The 21797-nt window shown below is 33.4% G+C and overlaps 1 protein-coding gene and 1 long non-coding RNA gene across 5 annotated transcripts in view; one reads left to right on the plus strand and one right to left on the minus strand.

The window, feature by feature from the left end:
- The window catches only part of LOC138182490 (uncharacterized), a 77058-nt gene extending 66396 nt beyond the window's left edge, over positions 1–10662 (minus strand). The window contains exons 1-2 of one of the 3 annotated variants that reach the window (XM_069118398.1): positions 2620–2724; positions 2008–2159 (exon numbers count right to left, since the gene is read on the minus strand). Coding sequence is in view for 1 of the 3 variants with exons in the window: in XM_069118397.1 (XP_068974498.1) it covers positions 10364–10460 (97 nt within the window). In the remaining 2 variants the exon portion in view is untranslated. Of the gene's footprint in view, positions 1–2007; positions 2160–2619; positions 2725–10363 lie in introns of those variants that run through there. The other 2 variants (XM_069118399.1, XM_069118397.1) reach the window with 2 other exon arrangements.
- Positions 2808–21797, plus strand: part of LOC138182492 (uncharacterized) — an 83971-nt gene continuing 64981 nt past the window's right edge. The window contains exon 1 of one of the 2 annotated variants that reach the window (XR_011173807.1): positions 2808–3030. This is a non-coding gene — a long non-coding RNA (uncharacterized LOC138182492). The remainder of the gene's footprint in view (positions 3031–21797) is intronic. The other variant, XR_011173806.1, reaches the window with a different exon arrangement.

The raw sequence follows: 21797 nt of genomic DNA on the forward strand, positions 1-21797 counted from the left end.
TATTGTTTGCTACAAGATATGACATTGACTTATGCGAAATAAGCTGGCTTTCAACTTTACCTATTCGACTATATGTATACACTACGTAAGTGCATAGCTCTCTGTGCACTTGAAAAATGGTTAAGCAGCACGTGCTTGCTTAACTTGTAGATACTGACGTCGATGAATTTTATATCTTGCGCTATTATACAGGTTTTCCCCTAATAAAAAATTAAACAGAGGCAATCTAATTAATCAAATTTGGTAGATGTTTTAAAGATGTTCTATAAACTATGTCTATGATATTTTATAAACGAAATATATCTCTACATAGGTTTCATTTCTGTAGTTGTAAAAATGTCTTTCCTTCAAATATTGAAAAATCATAATTTTAAAATTTACGTCATATAATTTAACAAATTACTACCAGTGACATTAAAAATTCTAAGACACTATTTTTAACTTTCTTATTATGTTAAATTCCTTACTTATATTCCTTACGTACACATATGCACGTTCCAAGAATATTTTTTAAGCCGGTATTCTTTGGACTTTTTCTATGGTCAGTTTCGGACCATTCCAGACAAAGGTATCGAAGTCTTTTGACCAAAAACGACGCGAGTACGAACGTCTCGTATGATTCATGTATATTTCATCGTGTTCACGACGAACGCGACAGCAAATCTATACGTTCCCTTGCCTTAGAGAGACAGAATGTGCTTGGCTGGTGCACGTGACTATGCCCGGCGCAATGTGTTTCGCGTCACGTGCATCGGACAGTGCACCGACTGCCACGCTCTCGTGCACGTGAATTCTGCATAAAGGAGCAACGGTATCGACACTTTTATAGCTGGAGAACAGAAATCAGGTCTGTCCAAGCTCGCGCCACTTGTCAATCGGATTAATAACATCCGTTGCAATGCCTTAACCTTTCGTGTAATTAAGGTATATTTCTTTAACACTACAGCTACTGAAACATTGATCTTTCCTTTTTTGTTAGTTATGAACGATAGCTGACATGAATACAGGCTGATGAACGCAGGTGTTTTAGACAAAGTTAAAATATTGGCTTTTATTCAGATAGAAATATGACTATATATATCTAATTATTTTCATTATACCATTTTAATCTGAATGTTTTATGTATAAATATATCCAGGTATGTGGTATGAGCCTGTAGTTTTAATGTTAATACAAGTTATATTACATTTTATTGTATTAATATTAAATATAACGAATATTTAAAATCAGACAAATTTTTAGAGAATTAGTTCGGACTCGAGATTAGCATTGTTGTTTCTTTGGTGAAATTAATAATGTTATGCAAGTGTTATAAATTTTTATTAGATAAACAGTCAAATGATAGTGATAAATTGATGTTTGCAATTATGTTACGCAATAACAGTAATGAGAAAGAATGTTGCTAACGTAGTATGTCTAGTTTAACTTTAGTTAAATGCAATATACTGTTGGTTTAAGATCAAGAAAAATAAGAAAGTACATTAGTATTAGTTTAGAAAGGGTTGCTTAATAGTATGTATTACTTTAGAAAGGTTAGATAGAGAAATATAGAAAGGGGATAACCAATGAAGACGTAAACGATGAAGGAAATGCGTGAGAAGTGAGAATTTTTTCACAAAAACGGGCATCCAGTGTTTAACCTGCAAGGTGCGGTCATGAGAGAATTATAAAGCATTAATAACTCAGTTTTAACAAATAATATCCTTTAAGTAATTCCATCTAAATAATTTCTTGCTTTTATATATACATATGTTAAAGGAGAAAGATGAATGGCAAGAAGATCTATTTTTCCACAATTTCGTTTTTTTTTTTTTTATAAATGTAACATATAATGCAATCTTTTAATAATAGATGTACATATTTTCCTTTTTACGCATTGGTTATAGTATTTTGATCTGCTTAAGGTATAAGTAATATTGTATGCCAAACAATTACTTGTTTCACTACTACCCTTTCCTTTCCTTCCTTCAATCGTTTAACATTTAATTGACGAATTTAATTATTTACCTGGTTGCTAGATTGTTGCACGTTGGTCTTGAAATTTCAATTGTTCGCGAGAGCCTGTATTTGTGTTTCACTCTATCGATGGAACGAATATCGCACAATGGAAAGAAACAAATCCATTGCCAATGAAACGCGTATGTGCACGATTGCATTCTCTGTAAACACACCAGATAGATTATTATCGTGCAAAGATAAACTCATTATAACGTAATACTGGAGAAATTATATCTTACGGCGTTCGGAATCTCTGCAGAAAAATCGCCAAATAAACTTGCTCACAAACTTTGTCTGCTCATCAAGACGAATTTGTACGTTGACAAACACAACAACTGATCATTCTGGTCGATACAGATCGATGACTCGAATCGAACATATTCGAGCTGGAACGTGATACCGACTCATGAATGTATTCTTTCGAGTCTCTTTCTGTGATAAAGTGCGTGAAAACATCGGAGAAAACTAGTTTACTTATCGTAGTATAAGCGTACGTTTAGATATGCGATAATACGAAATGGATACCGCGCGCCGCGTGTAAAGAAAGGGTTAGGCTACGTTCGACTGAAATATCGTCGTTCAATAGGCGAAGTGATATACTTTAAATGCAAATCTACTTACTCGATGGCCGAAACAACCTCTTGTAATATGTTACGTTTTTCCTCAACGGATTTTCTAATCATTTCACTTCGAACGTTTCGCTCGACTGTGTAAACTACGCGATCACCTTGAAGTAGTCGAGTGAAACTATAGCGTATGTATGAGGATGTTCGTCACAACACGCCATCTGCGTCGCTCAGGTATAACTATCGTCAGTATGAAATGGCATCTCGATTTCGATATGTTTACGTTTTGTGCAGCTCGATTCTGTTCGCGACAAAAACATTGTATTTATTCGGTATTACTTATTCAGTGAATGGTTTCGGATTACAAAGTGTAAAATGTAAAGTTTCGGTAACGAAGTGTCCTTTAATTGCCAGTAACAACGTGCAGTGGAATTAAGGAGAATGCAGTGGAACAATCGAAATTATGGTATGTAAGTCCCTCCTTCAATTATTGTCATGATATGAACAGAATATGGCGGGAAACGAACGATCTGCGGAAAACATATTGCGTATACTTTGATAACGTGTTTTGATTTCGACGCAATATACGTAATATACGTATTGTTTACGATGGAAGGAACGAACCGATATAGCAACGGCGAAAATCATTAACGAGAATTTGTGATATTGTCGTAACACAATGATCGGTAAACGGCGTTCTTTTATCGAATAACATTCAATTTAAGCAATAACAAAAAGCAACTTTAGGCTCGCATTGTATTATTTATACAAATATAGCAAATTTTATAAAAATGTATTAGATTACAGAACACCGTTCCAGAAATATCGTTATATTAGAAAATATTGTTCAATTAAAAGTATACTAGCTAAAATTCATATCATGAAACGTCTATAATATACCTTCTAATTAACACGAACATAATAGAGTTCGTACAATTTAATATCAATTTTCCTGTTACTTGTTTGTAAGTCCGTTTTAGAAAAGTTTGAAAGTAAATTGAAGTTAAAGTTACGAATAAAAAGAAAGTTCGCGGTCATCGATGTAACATAAATTATACCAAATCCACCATGATTCACGCATCCTTTATAGTGCAATTTAAATTTACGTAACCACTGCTTGGATTCCATACAAATTCGTAAACTCATCGATATTAAATTCCTAAACTATGAAAAATACGTTTCCTAGTTCTAGTAAATGAACCATAGAATTTGTTTATATAATAAGAATCGAAAGCAATATTCTGCATCGTTCATGAAAGGAAACTACTCGTGTGGACTTTGCCAATTCTCATCATTTTCTTTAAAACGATACATAATGTCACCTCGAATGATGCAATCCAATCAAGAAAGTCAAACTTCCGCAATGTCCACGATTTCTTTCCACCGTGGAATTAAGAATAAGTTCTTTAGGGTAGTTTCTCAAGCGAAAATGGGAAGAGAGAAGAAACAGAGTTACCTCGCGGCAATATAAACGACAGTGGGCCAATTCAGACCTAATAATTGGCAAGAAAGAATGTGTCATACTTGCGAAAAGTAAAAAGTATATTAGTAAACTGGTGGGACAAACCTAACGTTTAACCCCCACTATAGTCTCGATAAATCACGGTAAAAATATATCGACTGCTTAACGATGTTGATTGCTCGAATGAATTCGATTCGCATAGTCCTTTGGGGTCTCGTTCTGGCATTCGATACAATAAACCATACTTGTCCTTTTTTCTACGAATCTACGAGATACATATGTCGTACATTTGCTATAGTATAGAAAGTTGATGTTTAAATCGTTACATTTCTAGAAGTCGCTAAGATTTCTCTAGCATTGCCGTGCATTCGAAAAATCCCTCGAGTACGAGATCATGTTCGAACCACGAAAACACAAGCAGGAAGAATAGCGTTGTTACGACAGTCTCTCAGATTGCTGCAGGTATTGCTGCCTCGAAAAAAGTACAAGCGTAATTAACCGTAGACACTAACGACAGGATCAACCTCAATATACGCGCTTATGAATTCGAGTCGAATCAAAGTTGACTATTTGATAACCGAGAAAGATTATTTTTAATGAAAATAAGATTTCTTCATAAAGTTTAGAACTTCTTCGTCCACTGTTGGATTCTGCTTCGGAATATCCTCATTTCCCAGAGTACTCATAGTGGGTTCTAATTTGTCGTGTTTAGATTCGAGTTTATTTGAATGTACCTACTGCTTTTCTTTTTCAAAATTGTTAGAGAAGATTCGAATATAGTCGATCGGTGTTCGAATCTATTATACTTGCGATGTACATACTTGAGCCCATCACTAGCAGACAGCATAGATCAACGATCTTTGCAAATTTACAATCCTATACATCGGACGTATCGAACTCGACCTAAATACGTGGGTGACTTACGTTCCAGTCCAAGATCCAAGTATAAAATGACTTCAGCAAATGACCGTTTGATCAGCTTTGGAAAGTAAACGTTAGCCATGAATACCGTTGCTTTCTCATTCAACTTTCTGTATCAGCTCAATAAAGATTAAAAGTAAATTGCAAAACTTCTGGGCGGATATATCCTCTCGGTATGAGCAAGTAAAATCTAATAAGCGAGTGCGAGTGTCAGTAGCAAAATTAACGATATGCACCTTCTACAACCTCGTTCTGCTGCCGTTTTAATGGTTTTGCATTTAAAAACTCGTACTTTCAATTAATCCGTCAATGGTATTTGATGAAATTCTACATAAACAGATGCTAGAGATAAATTGATTCTTCGTGCTATATAAAGGAAAGTTGCAATTTTATGGCTTTGTTATAGTGCAAATACTATTTACATAAAAAACAGAAGTTGATTCATTTGATTCATATGGAAACGCTGTTTAGTAAAAATCAGAATCTGACTCATTTGGATACGTAATGCTTTAAGATCAAGGAATCGTAAGAAAACAATATTCCTATTTTGCCTTATCGTATAAAATTAATATAATCCATAAAAAAGATATTTGAGGCTTCTTTTATCGATTAAATGGCAAATGAATGATAGTTCTTTTAAATTACATGAAATTACGAATTATAATATACGAATTAGTAATTAGAGATAATCTCGCTGTATCTTACTACGCTAATAACCTTGGCGAACTATAGCTGTCGTATGTGAGAGATAGTATATAATGGCAAATTTGCATACCCAGCGTGCTGAAGGCTCGTATATGGTGAATTCACTTCCGTGCATTAATTATGTAGCTTGATTTCACTAATAATTTACTGGATCGACGCGTTGTTACATGCACTTTGACACATTAATTCAGTTCCTTGTATGTAATTGATTGCAAATCAATCACACGTTTACCAAACACAGGTACTCGAAACTTGAAAAGAAGTTTTACTGATATTTCGTGAATGTAATTAGTTTTACGCGAAAGCAGCTTTGAAGTATTATACGTATCTATAAACAAGCGGTAAATTCAGACAGAAGTTAATTGGCTCATGTTATACAATAGTAGCTACTGTTGAAACTTCATTTAGAATTATTATTTAAAATACTGAATAACTTGAATGTTCTTTATATTTCGGTATTTACGTATTATATATCATATAACGTATATTATATATCTTTATACATTCTTTATATTTTGTTTCTACATGAAATTCATTACAATGTTCCCGGAAAACTTAATTGCGTTTTATAAGGTTTTTTATTATCTTCTGGCAACAAAGAAGTTTATTCATAAAAATGTGTTCGATACTTAGTAAAAAGTCTTGCAAGATTTAATGAAAGATATTGAATATATTCCTGTAAATCCATCACTATGCTATCCAAAGGTAGTATAAATTCTCTGCATATATACAAATTAAATACATAGATTATATGAAATTTTAACTAGAGAAAGAATGTCATAAAATTTAAAAATTTTGCTATATGACAACGTATTCCATCAATGTCTCTCAAATGATTCTCAACATTACTGTTCGAAAGTATTTTTCTAGAAATACACGTCTTTGACCCTCGATCTGAAACGAGTTTGATGATAGCCTCGTACCAGACTGTGTTGTACAAGAGTCGCGAAGACGACGCTGCGGTTAATTGACAGAACAGCCGGTCGCGTGAATCGAGCCGAGTGGCTGACGTGTGCACGAGACTCGGTCACACTTTTCCTTCGATGGTATTAACCCGTACGAGGAAAGGTGTATAAACACGGCTCTCTTTCTTTCTTCGTGGTTCTCTTTCCTGTTCATTGGCTATAGAGTCAGCACGTGCACCAGCACGTGGTATCATGTGCCGCACGTGATCGCAACATCAACGTGCTTATGGGGTCATTCTTATTCTTATTATCCTTCGTTGCTCCACGTTCACATCATCGTAATGCAGTTTCTCCATCGACGCCCGTTACTGAGCTTATAATAGATGCAAATAGATGTAGAATGTTCGTAAAATAAAGTTTTAAATAGAAGAAACACATGGCAAGTACAATTTTGCTGATTTCCTGACTTTCATGTCATTTAATAGTCAGAAGGGTATACATTAATATAACACAGGTTAAAAGAGGAACAACCTATTCAATGCACAAAAGGAACCAAGCCTTTTAGCAATAGATAAAAAATTCATAAAATTTTATGGAAATTAATGGCATATCTAATATTTAAAATATAATAACCAATACTTTTGAAACTAATATTGTTAACGTAAATATTTTTCAGAAGAGAACCTTACAAAAAAATTTGATAAAAACACATTTTTTGGTAATATGTGATTGGCTATGGTATTGCATTTTAAAATTACTCTCATATAAAAAACGAAAAATGTGACTTATGTCTCTTTCCTCTAATCTCTTCGTATGGTTTCCATCTATTATACGTTAATTTATAAATCTCAGCACCCTTGCTGTTAAATCGAACTTTTCTCGAAAAAAATGTATTCGCCAGTCTTTGCCTGTTCGTATCTATAGATTATATCGTTATCGTGGTACCTAGCTATTTGAAACTGGCAACGGAGCTTGTTCACGGACAATGCACCACTTCCTCGGCTCGCACAATGATTTCCTAGTCAGTATTAAACTGAACACGCGAGACTTATCAGTCAGCTTAAAGGAGGCTCTCGATAGATTAAACGTGTAGGATAAGCAGGAAGCCGGAAATCCAACATACGAACGTTTGTCTTAGTCTATAGAACGTTCTACATATTGAATGCATTAGTCTGTTTGATGATGTTAAATGATACCGTATAAAAAATACCAACTTTTTCTGAAGTACGATTAACGAGGAGGTTTTGTTTCCATGTGGAAAGTCATGCATAATTGCATGTTAACTTAAAATAAGTTTCATAAGTCTTAAGAAAGTTCCTGTGTTTCATATAAAGATGTTACGTAATGTCACACTGCCTGGTGAAAATAACACCGTTGAAAACAATGAAATTGCGATACATAGGGTGTATCAAGAAAGGGCCTAAGCTTTTAAAGGCTTGTTCTGGTTATTAGGAGAAATAAAAAGTTTTGATAGATTCTCGAATTAATATTAGATAATAAAATAGATTTCAAAATCAATATTTTTTTGTGAAAAATGTAATTTTGAACCTCCTTATAGGTATATTAATGATATTTGTTTTTTTCTTTCAATGTATGTATCTATATTTAACAGTCTATATAATTATATAAAAAATATTCCAAAGAAATAATAAACAGAAAGCAATTCTGTAAAGAGATCTCCAAGAACATTATCAATAGATTGATATTCCAAGAAACAGAAACGACAAGAATAAACATTTTATTATGAATATAAAAGAGAATCTGAAAAATTGCAATTACTACTAATTAATTTACCTTCCTATACGGAGAAGATCGAAGAATATTAAAGAGCAAAATTGCAATTACTACCAATTAATTGACGTTCCTATACAAGGGAAATCGAAGAGTACTGATGAGCAAATCGATATACGGCTCCTATTAAGGAATAATAAACTAAACATTCTCATAAGGATATTTAACCTTCGTCTCATGGTTACGAGGCCAATTAAAAGCACGTTGCCGAGATGTAAACCTTCCTAAAATATCATGGAAACCTGACACTATTAGCAACGAGGATTCTCAATAAAATATGATCGTCCGTTTATAGCAACGTAAATACGCGTAAATATAATTTATATATGCTTTTGACATTTTCTGAGCACAGAAAGTTTTAATGCTTCATTAAAGGATACGACATTGCTGTATTAAACCGTGACACGGTCACCCGTTGGTATTTAAATATCTTATTTACACGTTAAGAATAAAACGACTATTTAATATCTAAAAAATTCTAAATTTCCATAATTTTATTGATAATAAAATAGAATAATATCTAGTTACAACGAATAAAATTGATTACTCTATTACTAGTACGATTACATTATACTAATTACTGATTAACATAATATTTGAATAAAATGTGTGGAAAAAAAATATTTGACTATAAATTTGATAAAATTGAATGAATAATATTTTTCTATAAACAGAAATGATACAAGTAAGATATTTCTACGTATAAGATGCTGTAGTCAGAAAACAACGGACATTTCTAGCTTCGTTCCAAGAAATTGCGCACGCGAGTTCAAGGTTCGGTATAAAAAAATAAAATGGTAGAGGGCAAAGAAGGGAAAGGTGATGCCTGCACGGAAATTTTACTGTAACAATTTTGAATGCTGTCACGTATCGTGGAGACTGCTCACTGTACGAGATTATCGTGATTAGCATCTGTAGAAGGAAGTGTTCTACTTTCATGAGAGCGAAAGAGAAACGAAGAATGGGAAAAGGGTAGGGCTGTAATTGTCTGGAATAAAGGCGAACACGAGAGGAAAGAAATGAGAGGGAAAGAGAAAGAAGAAAAGCAGCGAAGATTAACGCTCTTGGATAGTTAATTGCAACGATTAGAGGTAGTAAACTTTACAGGATTTGCCTACCAGCCTGTGTGCACTAGATCAGATTTTCTGACACGAAGCAACATACAATAAATTATTTCTTGTATGTACAGGTATATATACTATTTATGTTATTTTAGTTACAAGATATTCTTACTTTCATTGTTCTTCATTTAGCTGGTATCTATTAGTGTTGAGGCAAGCCAAGATAAATATATTATTACAGCTAAGTTTACACGTTGAGATAAAATTTACGGTGAAAGATAATATATGAGATGAATTTATTTTTATTTGCAATAGTATAATCAATAGATATGTGTATGCGTAGATACAATATTATAAAATGAAGGAAAAATGCATTTTTATTTGTAGAGTTAGAATAATTTAAAATATACTCTTGATAAGTATGTGCTCTTATGAAATTTTTCCATAAGGATCTGTGAATGAAGTTTGTTAAATAGGTGAAATTAACTTGTCAAATTGCGATAAATATCTTGCCGTGCTTTATGAATACAGTTCTTTTTATTCTTATTCATAAATGTGAAAGAAATTATTGAAGTTAGCGCTTGCACACAGTCTCGTGACCAATAAGTAGCAATTTTAGGCGGCAATTCAAAGTAGCTACACAGCATTCACTATATGCACGTATTGAGAGTTACTGCACATACTTTTACAACATCGTATCGTTTATAAATAATTTCTTACGAAAATCTACACGTGAAAGTGTCTTATAAAAAACCACTTTACTTCATGTCTTCACAAAAACACATACTTGTTGTTAGGAAACTTTTAACTCAACTTCATTGCCTTCAAATACAACACTTCTAATATATTTAATTCATATGAAATTAAAACTACCAGACATTAATTTATACGTACAAAAAATGAATACACTAAACAATTTGCACATAATATCGCAGAAGAAATTCGTTCACGTACCTGGTCTGAGTCTTCCTTGCGGAGGGTATCCTAGCACCTGTGTCCCAGTTAAAGATACGACGATCAGAATTTTGGCAACAGAATTTATCATCTTCATTGTCACTCCTGACCTAAGCCGCTCGAATCACAAATAGTTGGGAAGCGTGTTAAAGGTACCGAAACACGAGAAACGGTGAGTGACACGTAACCGAATGTTCTCAGTTTCGTTGATGAAACTTCCGATTTATTGTGAAAGATCGTTAATTGACAATCTAAGTCTGCCGTGACGGTAGCCGGCAGAGCTCTTACCGCTGTCGTACTGTGCGATAGTCTGGAGGGTCGGCAGGCGCTTTCACTGGTTTTATAGGTGCGCAGGAAAGCACTTCTTCTGGAAGGGGGGATTCTACACGACTCTTTGATACGTCAGGAGTGTGGTGTATAGTAGAAGAATTATTATCGTAAAATGTATTAGTTTGGCTGTGCACGAATTTTCAGGCAACGTGATAAGTGAATAAACACAGGGTAGATAAGAAACTATCATTCACTAGTAGATTACACAGAATTTATTTTAAAGGAGGCAAAATAATCTTTTATAAATACAATTTTAGTAATGATTAATTATTTTTCTAAAGTTTCACATATCTATATTTGATGTCATTACATTTATATTGGTATTGAATTATCTTGATTTACTTTCATCTATATTGAATAGAAAAATACACATTTAAAAAAAATATTAGTCAAATGAGTATTATTTCAGTAAAGTTAAATATAATTGAAATATTTCATCGTATCACTTCCTCTGGCAGTAAATGAACACATATTTGAATATTCGGTCATATTGTAAAAACTTATCTAGTAATTCTTAAGAACCACGTATGTGTATGTATATGTTTCTAATCAGATATATCTAACTCTGTTACAAACCACCACGATTCACTGATAAGACGCTAGCAAACATGGTACAGGAAAAATAACAGAAAGTATGCAAACGAAGCGTCTGACAGTTCAATAGAGGCGGTTTCGTTGTTTCGTTCTCTTAACAGTTTATACCAGTTTGACATACCCGCTCTGCTCATGCGACTTATCATCGCTTTACTGGATACGTAGATACTAACAATCGTGCTACCTCCGCCACATTGATCGATCGTTAAGTTCGCCTGGACATGAATTATGGTTAAAGTTACAAGATTCAGGATTTGATCGAACATTCCACGTTTGCTTTCGTGATATCGTTAGCTAGATCGTCGACGCTAGTTAGGAGGCAAAATTATCTATTTAAACGAGAAATCGATCTTCGATATTGTCGTTTCCGAGTACCAATCGGTAACAGTCGGTTTCTATTGAGAGATAGTTCGCGCCACTTTGTATATACATGCATAGGAACTAATATAGTTGATAGTAACAGTAGCAAGATTTATGGAATTTTTGATGAAATAAATTCTTCCTTAAATCGAGTACATGTACATGTAACTGCTTCGTTGATGTTAAAGATTCTTTTATATGTTTCTTGAAGTATAAAGTAATTAAATTCGAAGATTATTTTTAATAACTAATGATATAATTACTCATTTGCATATTATATAATTAATGAACTATTAATATATACTATATATATTAATTACTTTATATATATAAATATAAACCCATCTTTATACTTTGCAAGAACAATAATTAAAGCAACAGATCTGTTTCAGTAATTTGGTAGTAACGAAATAGATGAATGATGTGATGTTAAGAAAACCACAGACCTGGTGCTTCTCGAATTTTTTTATTCCCTCAGAGAAACGCCGTCTCGTTATATAGTCTTTAAGGTCTTAAAACGTTTAATCCATGTTATATGTGAAACAAACACGCACGACCTTAATTTGTCAGCGTTTTTCTTAACAAGCAGGAACTTATTATTAGCCTACTTATACGAGAAGCCATTGAAAATCAGCGTGTCACTTTTTATGCTACAAGATTCCCCTGGATTCTTACTTTTCTCGCGCGCTGGAGTACATTCGACAATTACGGCAGAAGAACAGTCTTGAAGTTGTTTGAATCATTGTCCGTTGCACCTTGTCGGTCGTTCACAAGATGGAACATTATTGCGCCTGAGATTATTATCCTTGCTTGTTGAACATAATTCGTTCGTGTGTTTCGAAAGGCTCGACGATCCTCCCGAGTGCTATACGTTTTATATTGCCTAACGCACGGATACGAGTGCTCCAGTCTAACTCATAACGCTCAGCATTCCCGGGTCACTTTCGTGATCGTGCATCAACGTCATGTATATTCCGTTGTTTCGAGATCAGGTCGAGCGTGCCAGCAGCCGAAAAAGAGATAAATCCGTTCCTTTTTTGGCTACTTTGACAAATAGACCCGGCCTGAACTTACAGTAGCATCGAACTATAACATAGCTCTAATTAATATCCATGTTACGCAATTGTCAGTTATCTGATGGAATATGATTTAAAGGTTATTAGAATGCTAGAAAATAGGCATATAATTAATATTCATTAATTCATCTATTTTAATACAGGATACGAATTTAATTATCTTTTCTACATTTCTTATAGAAATTCGGATATATTAAGATACATAAGGAAATGCATCGTGTTATTTTATATTTTATAAAAATATTTTTAAATATATGCATATACACAGAAGAATGCATTGTTGAAATTCACATATTTCTAACAAATTCTGACTGATAATTTTCAATATAAACATCTTCGCTATAATGAAATGTCATTTAAATTATTTCTGATCGTTGCCATATACCTATTCCATTGTGACTGAACATTCTCAGCACGTTCTGCCGTATAATTCTAATTGTAAAAATAGCGTGAAATTGATGTGAGAAAGAAAAACCTGGAACAGCACTGGTAGGTACTGCATCACGACAGCTGGGCTCGTGTGATAATCGCTGATGCAATACCACGCGTTCGTGCTCATCGTCTCAATGGAAATCGATTGATCTTCCATTGATGCATACTCTTTCACGTGAAAACACAACTACATATGTATGTAATCCTTGCAAGACCACATAGCTGTGTTGTCTTTGTAAAAATATTTTTCCAAGAAAAGTTTGTTTTTGTTACATAAATGCAATTTATTTTGATTTAGTCTGCTCGAAACTGAATAGGAAGAAATAAGTCAAAATAATGGGAATTTATACACATGTAATTTTATAGTCGTTCATTTTTACGAGATCATAAGCAACACATCGCCGTTACAATCTGTACTGTTCTGAGGCAACGGGTAGATATTTTTTTTCATGCAAATGAGAAGTAAATGAAGCTACTTTACGATTCCTGCGTGCTCGGCCTAGAGCTTGTTCTAATATCTTTCATCAATGTGTAAATAACACTGATCGTTACATATGCGATGAGACTTCATCTAAATACATATATGATCTACATATATACATATATAAATTCCATATACCTATGTGTATTTATATTTTTGTATGTCGTGCAAGATAAAAATATCTCGATTGAAAAACTTGTTTTAACGCTGGTCTATTTTCATTTGCATTCATAGATCTAAACGAATTCGCATACTTATGTGAATTTGTCTTGATATCGTAACACTAATCTTGAATGGAGTAAACATCTCCAATATAATTAGCAACACAAAAGGAAGTTAGGAAATTGTTGATCCTCATTCCTACTATCGCCTGCGATCTTTCGAATTACACTTTCACCCAAACATGTTCCTTCACAATTATTAAGGTGTTAATGTATTATACTTGACCATGATCTTAATTAATGTGAAAAATTCTGACAGTGGAGTGAAAAACGACTTCCGTACATTAAATGTTTCATTTCATTAAAAAGCGAACTAGTCACTCAACAAACTGAATAATTCGCTGACCAAAATAGTTGCGAGCATAAATTATTTAATACAACAACTGAATTTTGTACGTTACTTTAATTTCATTTGACAAAAATGAATTTCCTCACATATGCACGATTAATATAGTTTATTGGAATAAATTAACGCTACAAATACACATTCAGAAAAGATTTGGCTTACAAATAAAAATTCTTATCAAGATATGTATACGAGGTTAATTCGCACGATGCAGAATATTTTATCATAAAATAAGTGACTTCTAATAATTTAATTTTATTTTTAATATTTAATACCGTTTTATCAAAATCCATTGTCTTTTTCATCGTGTATTACAATGAGATGCATAGCCAGAATGAACGTGGAACGAAGCAGGTAACTGTTCCACTTATTAATCATAGTGAACGCTATAAAAGTGTTCATTGACGCTTAATGACTCGACAGCGAAGATCCTGGCGCAATTTAAGCTGGTTTCAACGTTGCTTGAGAATACGTGACATTTGTTCTCGCGTTACGTTTAGTTTGCTCTATATCTTCGCTGACACTTTCGGAGTCTCGAATTATAAATTGCAGAATAGTTAACGTTGCACAATAAAATGTACGACAGAAAGCTTGATATAATTAAGATGTGAATCTTCTCGAAATACTACTACGTCAGCCCCTCTAGTGTTCTTCAACCTGATTTGCATTAATCAAATCATTTTGGAAAACCATTGTGCCATAGAAAATAATCTGCTTCTGCAGCGATATAATAGCACCTTAGATTAATAGCGCTAGATCAATTTGTCATTTTTAATAACACTATTTGTATGCAAATAATGACATACAAAGGTATGTAAGTATATATTAATATTCTTTATAACCGGAAGGAATAAAAATGTACCTATTTGAAATGTAGTTTAATAGACGCAAAAATAGATGACTTTTGGTTAACAAATAAAGGTATCACTAATTTTAATTTAACGATGTAGATATGACAAACCTTATTCAATATGTACAATGATAAAAATATTCTTAAATTCTTGTCTACACGATATTGGATCGCCTTGGATGCCAGCTTGTCGCGACATAATCTATCAGATATCAGCTAGTCGCCACATACTTAATCTACAGCAAACGTACCCTGACCAGTTCTTTAAATATTTTACAACGTGACCCCTAGTTATCTAAAGCCTTTGCTCCTTTTCAAGTTCCTTTCACGCAATTCCTGCTTCAAAATCTTCGACATCATATGAGTCACACATTTGATTGACGGGACAATAATTCTAAAATAACAAACAAGAGTTATGTATGTACATAGCAATATTTTAATCCCTCATATACATACTTGAATTTACAACATGTTATTCCTCTTCTCAACTATCGAATAGCAGTAAAATCAGGAAAATCTACACAAATGGACTTATCACATTTATGTCCTGTAATTTCTACTCTGGTATCCAACAAGAAGCTTTCCTATCACTTCATAATCTTATCTGTAGAAAATCTCTTGTAAGAGAAAAGACTTGTAAGTTGAAAAGTCTATTGAATTCAATTCCACAGATGAGATTCTAATACCTATGTGTTTAGTACATATGAAAAGGTATTTGTACGCAAAGGATATCCTATCTGAGTTTCGACTTTCATACGAATAATTTCGCACGTAGCAAAAAATAGTAAAATGTATCGTAGACAATAACGCGGAACGTCTCGCTGTGCGCTTCTTTACGGTACAATAAATAAAATTTGTACACGCTTGAAAGTACTCCATCCGTTTGTGATAAAGATCTAAACCGTTGCGACTATCATCCGGTTAAGTTGTTTCGAAAGTTGGACCATGTCGTAATATTTCCTTTTCTTTCTTTTTGAAAAAAAAGTAAAAGACTATAAAAATAGTAATAATTAACATTTCAAGGAAAGCAGTTTTCATTTTTCTCGATTTTATCTCTCGCAAAAACCTTGGGCTTTCTTCAATGTTTAAGAACAACGACCACCGTTTACCTGAATCATTATGCGACTTTCTTCGATCAAGGCACTTACTGTCACACTGTTTACGGTGTTACTACGACTATTTATAGTCGTGAACGTATTACGCTGCTATTCACATGAAAAGTTCACGGAAATTAAATTCCGATTTTTTACTCTCCTAATGTTATCCACAAGAAGGAATAAATGTTTCTTGATGGTCAATCAAATTTGCACCGTTTCGCATGATTTATGCGACTCCTTTTATAGTATAAGCGATTAATAGCTTATAGTCCATCATACCACTAATTTCTCATTTCCTTCGTACTATATGAATTAATAAAATTCGTATAACTATATGTATATATGAGTATTACGTAGGAGTCAGTAGTAAAGATATTTGCATAAAATAGAGCACTAATTTAGGAACGATCTAGTACATACAAAAGGTATAAGCATTCTTTTATAATAAACATATATATTATTTGAAATGAATTTCCTACATGCACAACGCAGTTCCGTTAATATGTACCTACTATAAATATTGATTTGTGAATTATTCTTAATTGTATTTAATATTCCATGAAAGCTATAATTACGGTGCGACATATTATCGTATGTAACTTATGATTACAAAATATGATCTTCTTTAGTGTATTATTATGCAGAATTAACGACATAAAAGAGGATATAAATATTTATATTGAGGTACAAATATTGGTTACATTTTTTTTTTAATTGAACCATATTTTATCACATAAATCTAGTGTTTTATATTGTAAACCTTTTCATGTCCCAATATATTTATGTATAATTTTATGAACTTTATAAAGATTCGTTTCAAATTTTATCAGATAATCGCGATAGCCGTGTCTCATTACAGTGCTAACGCAATTTCAAAATGTTTCATATAACATACATAATACGTTCATAAGACATTTCTATAATCATTTAAATATTTTCGTGAGCCACTGTATAAGTGTGTAAATTACAATGTTAACCTTATCATAGATTTCTAATTTTTATAATTGGAAATGAACGTGTGCCTTTATATCTCGACCTTCCTAAAAAGGGTACTTATGAACCCAGAGATATGCAACTTTATTATGTTTATTCTTACAAGATAGATCACGTAATTATTTAGGCTTCTATTAATTATCTTTCATCGCCTTTCATGGAATATACCAATTACACAATGAACGTACATCTTATCATGTCACGGTTGTCGATAAAGGTTTCACTCTTGACATTGAGTGTAAAAGGTTTAAAAGGTTGTTTTACATCGCTTCACTATACGTATCGTCTTATTTTATGCGTTGATCATCGACGCGGAAGGTACCCATAACAATGTAATCTCAACGAAGTCATTAATTATTCACGAGACCTTGTATCGTTCGACAATAGCGTGTCAGTACTCTCTATTTATGCACGCTATTTTTTCAATCTGTTGCTTCCGGATGCTCCTTGAGTCGGAATCTACATCTCGTAGGTGGACGTGAAATCGTGGTAAGCGTGGGTGTGGTGTGCGATAATGGATATCACGGGAGAATGAAGCACGTGCGCAGTCTCGTGTTTGTCTGGTCGCAGTCGATCAGTTTCAAGTACCATTCAACCGATAAGATCAAGATAAGGGAAGCTAACGCGTGATCTTATTCAACTTATTAAGACATCTATTTATATACTAATCAATTAAATCTTCGAACACAGTGATTAAATAACTGGTAATATATATGTATCTGTTACATACAAAAATATTTAATTCATTATCCTTGCCCTTGCTGTTCTTAAATTTATGTCGTTCGAAACGAAAGTGTTATATGGTAGCTTGTATAGGTAGTCTTCTTAGGACAATAGATTCTTATGTATTCGTAGAGAGTAATTTACTTTCTCAATTTGTATAGATATTAAACTCTGTAATGTTATTCTTCGAATTTTTTTAGGTAACGAATTCGATATGATAAAATCTGGAACAGCAAATTCAAAACTCTTTAAAAACACGATAAATCGTAGTCTTTAATCTGAACACATTCTAATACAAAATATAGATCGTTCATGGCGATACTACACGCGTGTAACATTAACAGCTGCTTTTACAGATCATAAAATAGATTTTTGCCCGGTAGACCAATGGAATCATGTAGTAATACGGTAACATATGAGGTGAAAAAATTATGAGATCTACGGTCGAAGCACGGTGCAAATTGATTGTGTACGTTGTTATAGTAACACCGAGAGAGGGACATGTCTTTTTTCGCCTTTTCCTCAGATAAAATCAAGAAATAAATAATCTGCCGATAATACAGTCAGATATCGCAAGTGTGTAAAAGGGATCGCGTTCTACGTGCTATTAATCGCAGCACAGCGAGGAGATAAAACGGAGATTGAACTGTCGTTCGGACATTCTCTCCTCTTTTCATTCTGATATCCTCTGTTCGTGGCATAAATCATTGCCTGCTTAATTGGGCAATCGATTCCTGCCGCTTTTTTCCCCATACGTCACAATCCTAATGCAGATGCTTTAACCGTGATGTATTCTAGTGCAACCGGACGAGACGATTGTTATTAATTAACCGTCGTGAAAGCCGAATGATTTCGTGGTTAGCACGAATTGTTCGCTCGCATTTGCTTTGGAAAAAGCAGAATACGCAGCAAATCGTGTGTTAAGTAACGCACACCACGTGAATGGTAAATGATTTTCAATCACGAATCATTTAACGGTTACTTCGATTGATTATGAAGCTACAGTTTTATTCGAACATCCATGAAAAGCGTCTAACGAAGGATTTCTGATCTCCTAGTTAGAGAATCAGGTCTAAAACTATGACACGATCATTAATCACCTGTATACTAATAGCTGTGTAAACTACGAAAGGATATAGGGTAAAATATTTACTATATTGTTATACATGTTGTGCTAACTGATGGGAATACGTGGTTGTTCAAATAGTGATGCGATTTCCGTGCTCATTTACACGGTCATTGAAACTTCATAGAACTCACACGTTAATTAGTTGAATTTATATTCGGGTGATCGGAATAAAATATGAAATCGAGATGCAAAAATTAGTTCACATTTACGTTCTTAGGTTTATACTTGTTGCGAAATTCGCGCTAGGCAATAAATATAAATACTTATTAAATACTAAATACTAATTGAATACTAATTAAATATTATGAATACTAAATACTAATTTGTGTTTGCATATACAATGGACGTTGCACAATATATTATACATAAAAGAGCATAATAAAATAGGAGCGTATAATGAAAAAGAACTCCTTTTTATTTTCTTCTTCTTGAAAAACAAGCCCGTTGTTCAACTTTACCTTTAAATATCCTGTAATCGACAGCATTGCACCGAGACGAGAATCTCGCATTTCAGAATGTCTATTAATGCAGTATTTACTGTACAGAGTCACGATCAAATGCAATTATCCCTTTTGTAGTGGCAACAATAAAGTGCTACGTGACAATAGTTAGATGCCTCGGGTGTAGGCGGATAACAAGCGGCGAGTGTCGACCAATTGCCAATAAACCATTGAACAGCATTCCTCGTCATCGTATTCTTCCATTTAGATACAAACTTCGGCGTGAAGCATTCGTCGCCGTTCTACTTGATTAACGAAAAAAAAGATATTACATTACTACTTAGTACTAAGCTGATTTTATCAACAATAGATCGACTGTTTCTTTAACATTCTACAGACATTAATTGTTCTATTTAAATCTAATCGATTTTGTAAGTATAAGTCGTTGTTATAAGAAAGTTTTATAAATGTAATTAAAGATCACAGGAAAACGAGAGGAAAGTATGTTTTTGTTGATTTTTCACTACTTAGTATTTTTATAGTAGATTTTTCATTAGTAGTTAAGTTCATAGAAGCCAAATCATCCATCAATGAATATTTAAATTGTAAAATCATCTCGATAAAAGTGTGAACGAAAATCAATTTTAAGATTGCTAAAAAATACATTGAGAAAGAAACAAATTTTTAAAAATATACACAATCTTCCTGCAGCGATTAATTTATTGCGACATACGTTCCAATTTGTACCTATGAAACGTCCGACTGATAAATATCTACATGCATCGTTTAGCAAACGATTGCCAATAGACAATAATGATATTAATCAGCTGTTGTGTATTTTTTCATCCGAATCTAATCGCAATCTCTAATTAATACCCATTACTTGTGAAAATTCATAGCGGAACCAATGATAGTGGTTCACTCATTAGCAGAATCCTGTTGCACAAATAAACTAACATTATTGGGGTCAGTTAGGAACAGTATTTTGTTTGAATTTTACATTTTATTATATAATAAGTATTCATAATAGACATTCATAATAAATAATTCTTTCTTATTTCAGATAAATATATAAAATAGAACTTAATATTTTAATTATCAAAAGACGGTACGTTTCCAAAAGAGAAGTCTGTAACCTACAATCTGTAACTTGTCAATTGACTAACACAATTAGTTGGTAAATTATTGTGCAACGGGGTCCAGATAAAGCAAATCTCCAAATATCCGATAATGGCGATGTTTCGAAATTAGTGCACGCGTCCTTCGCATTAACCACAAATGGCGAATCCGGGGAGCGTTTTATGGTCCTGAAAACATACTGTGCGAGTATCGCGATAACGATCCGCAACTCTCGACACCTTGTCGAGTATCGATAAAAATGGCAAATCTTATGGGACTTGGCGCGGTACGCTGTTGTAACGGCAATTCTTGTGCACTGTTGTCTCTCGCGGATTGATCTGTGATCGATACACGACCGCCATATTCCTACCGTTCTCAAAGACAGACATTCCGCGTGTTCGACCTACCGTGATCGATCATTACTTCACCTATTAATCCTCCGTGTGATGCAGGTCCCGATTTCGTTTTTCCGAAGGGGAGAAACAGCGACCGTAACGCACTAATGAATTTTGATACGTTCCACGCTCAAGTCGCCGCTCGTACAATGAATACGACAGTTTACCGATACTGGCTCGTTTCTGGGCCGCATTTTTATCCTTTGAAAATTGTATTTGCGGCTGGTCGCTACAACTTTAAAGCTGTTCCAGTATATGTTAACCGAGATACCAGGCTTAAAAAGTGATCTTGCTTGGTAGGACTGTTACAGTCCTATTTATTACTGTTGACCGAATAGTCGTCAATTTAATTAATAGCGCGGAGAACAGGTACCCCTCACTTTTGTACGTTTCTCTGTAAAGCGCTTGATGGTCATGAAAGAAAAACATGATATTATTTTTGTTAATTTTTTGATCTTAGATGTCATTTTATGACTAAAGAATGCTACTTTAATGTGACACGGTTGAGAATGAAAGAAATTTGTTTAGTTCAAAGATATAAGTCTCTTAAAAATACTTTCTAGGTTGATAAAAACAAAATAATTGAATATTCTTGCTTTGATGTAATATTTACAAGCGTATAGGTACGTATTGCATAGAATAGAATTAAAATTTGATTTTCACGATGAAGCTACTTTGTGATATTCTTCCTGTGAAATTCTCTATAGTTTTGTATAAAGTTACTGTTTAAACATTTTGTATTTTATGACTGAAACGCTGAGCTAGATTGTAAATTTTAGAAAAGGCGTTTATTATCTTTATTATCCCATACGAAGTATGTATATATATTAAACTTGTTCTGAATAGAG

Source organism: Bombus flavifrons, chromosome 8 (genome assembly GCF_040668555.2).
Source record: "Bombus flavifrons isolate JBK064 chromosome 8, iyBomFlav1_principal, whole genome shotgun sequence".
Lineage (NCBI taxonomy): Eukaryota > Metazoa > Arthropoda > Insecta > Hymenoptera > Apidae > Bombus > Bombus flavifrons.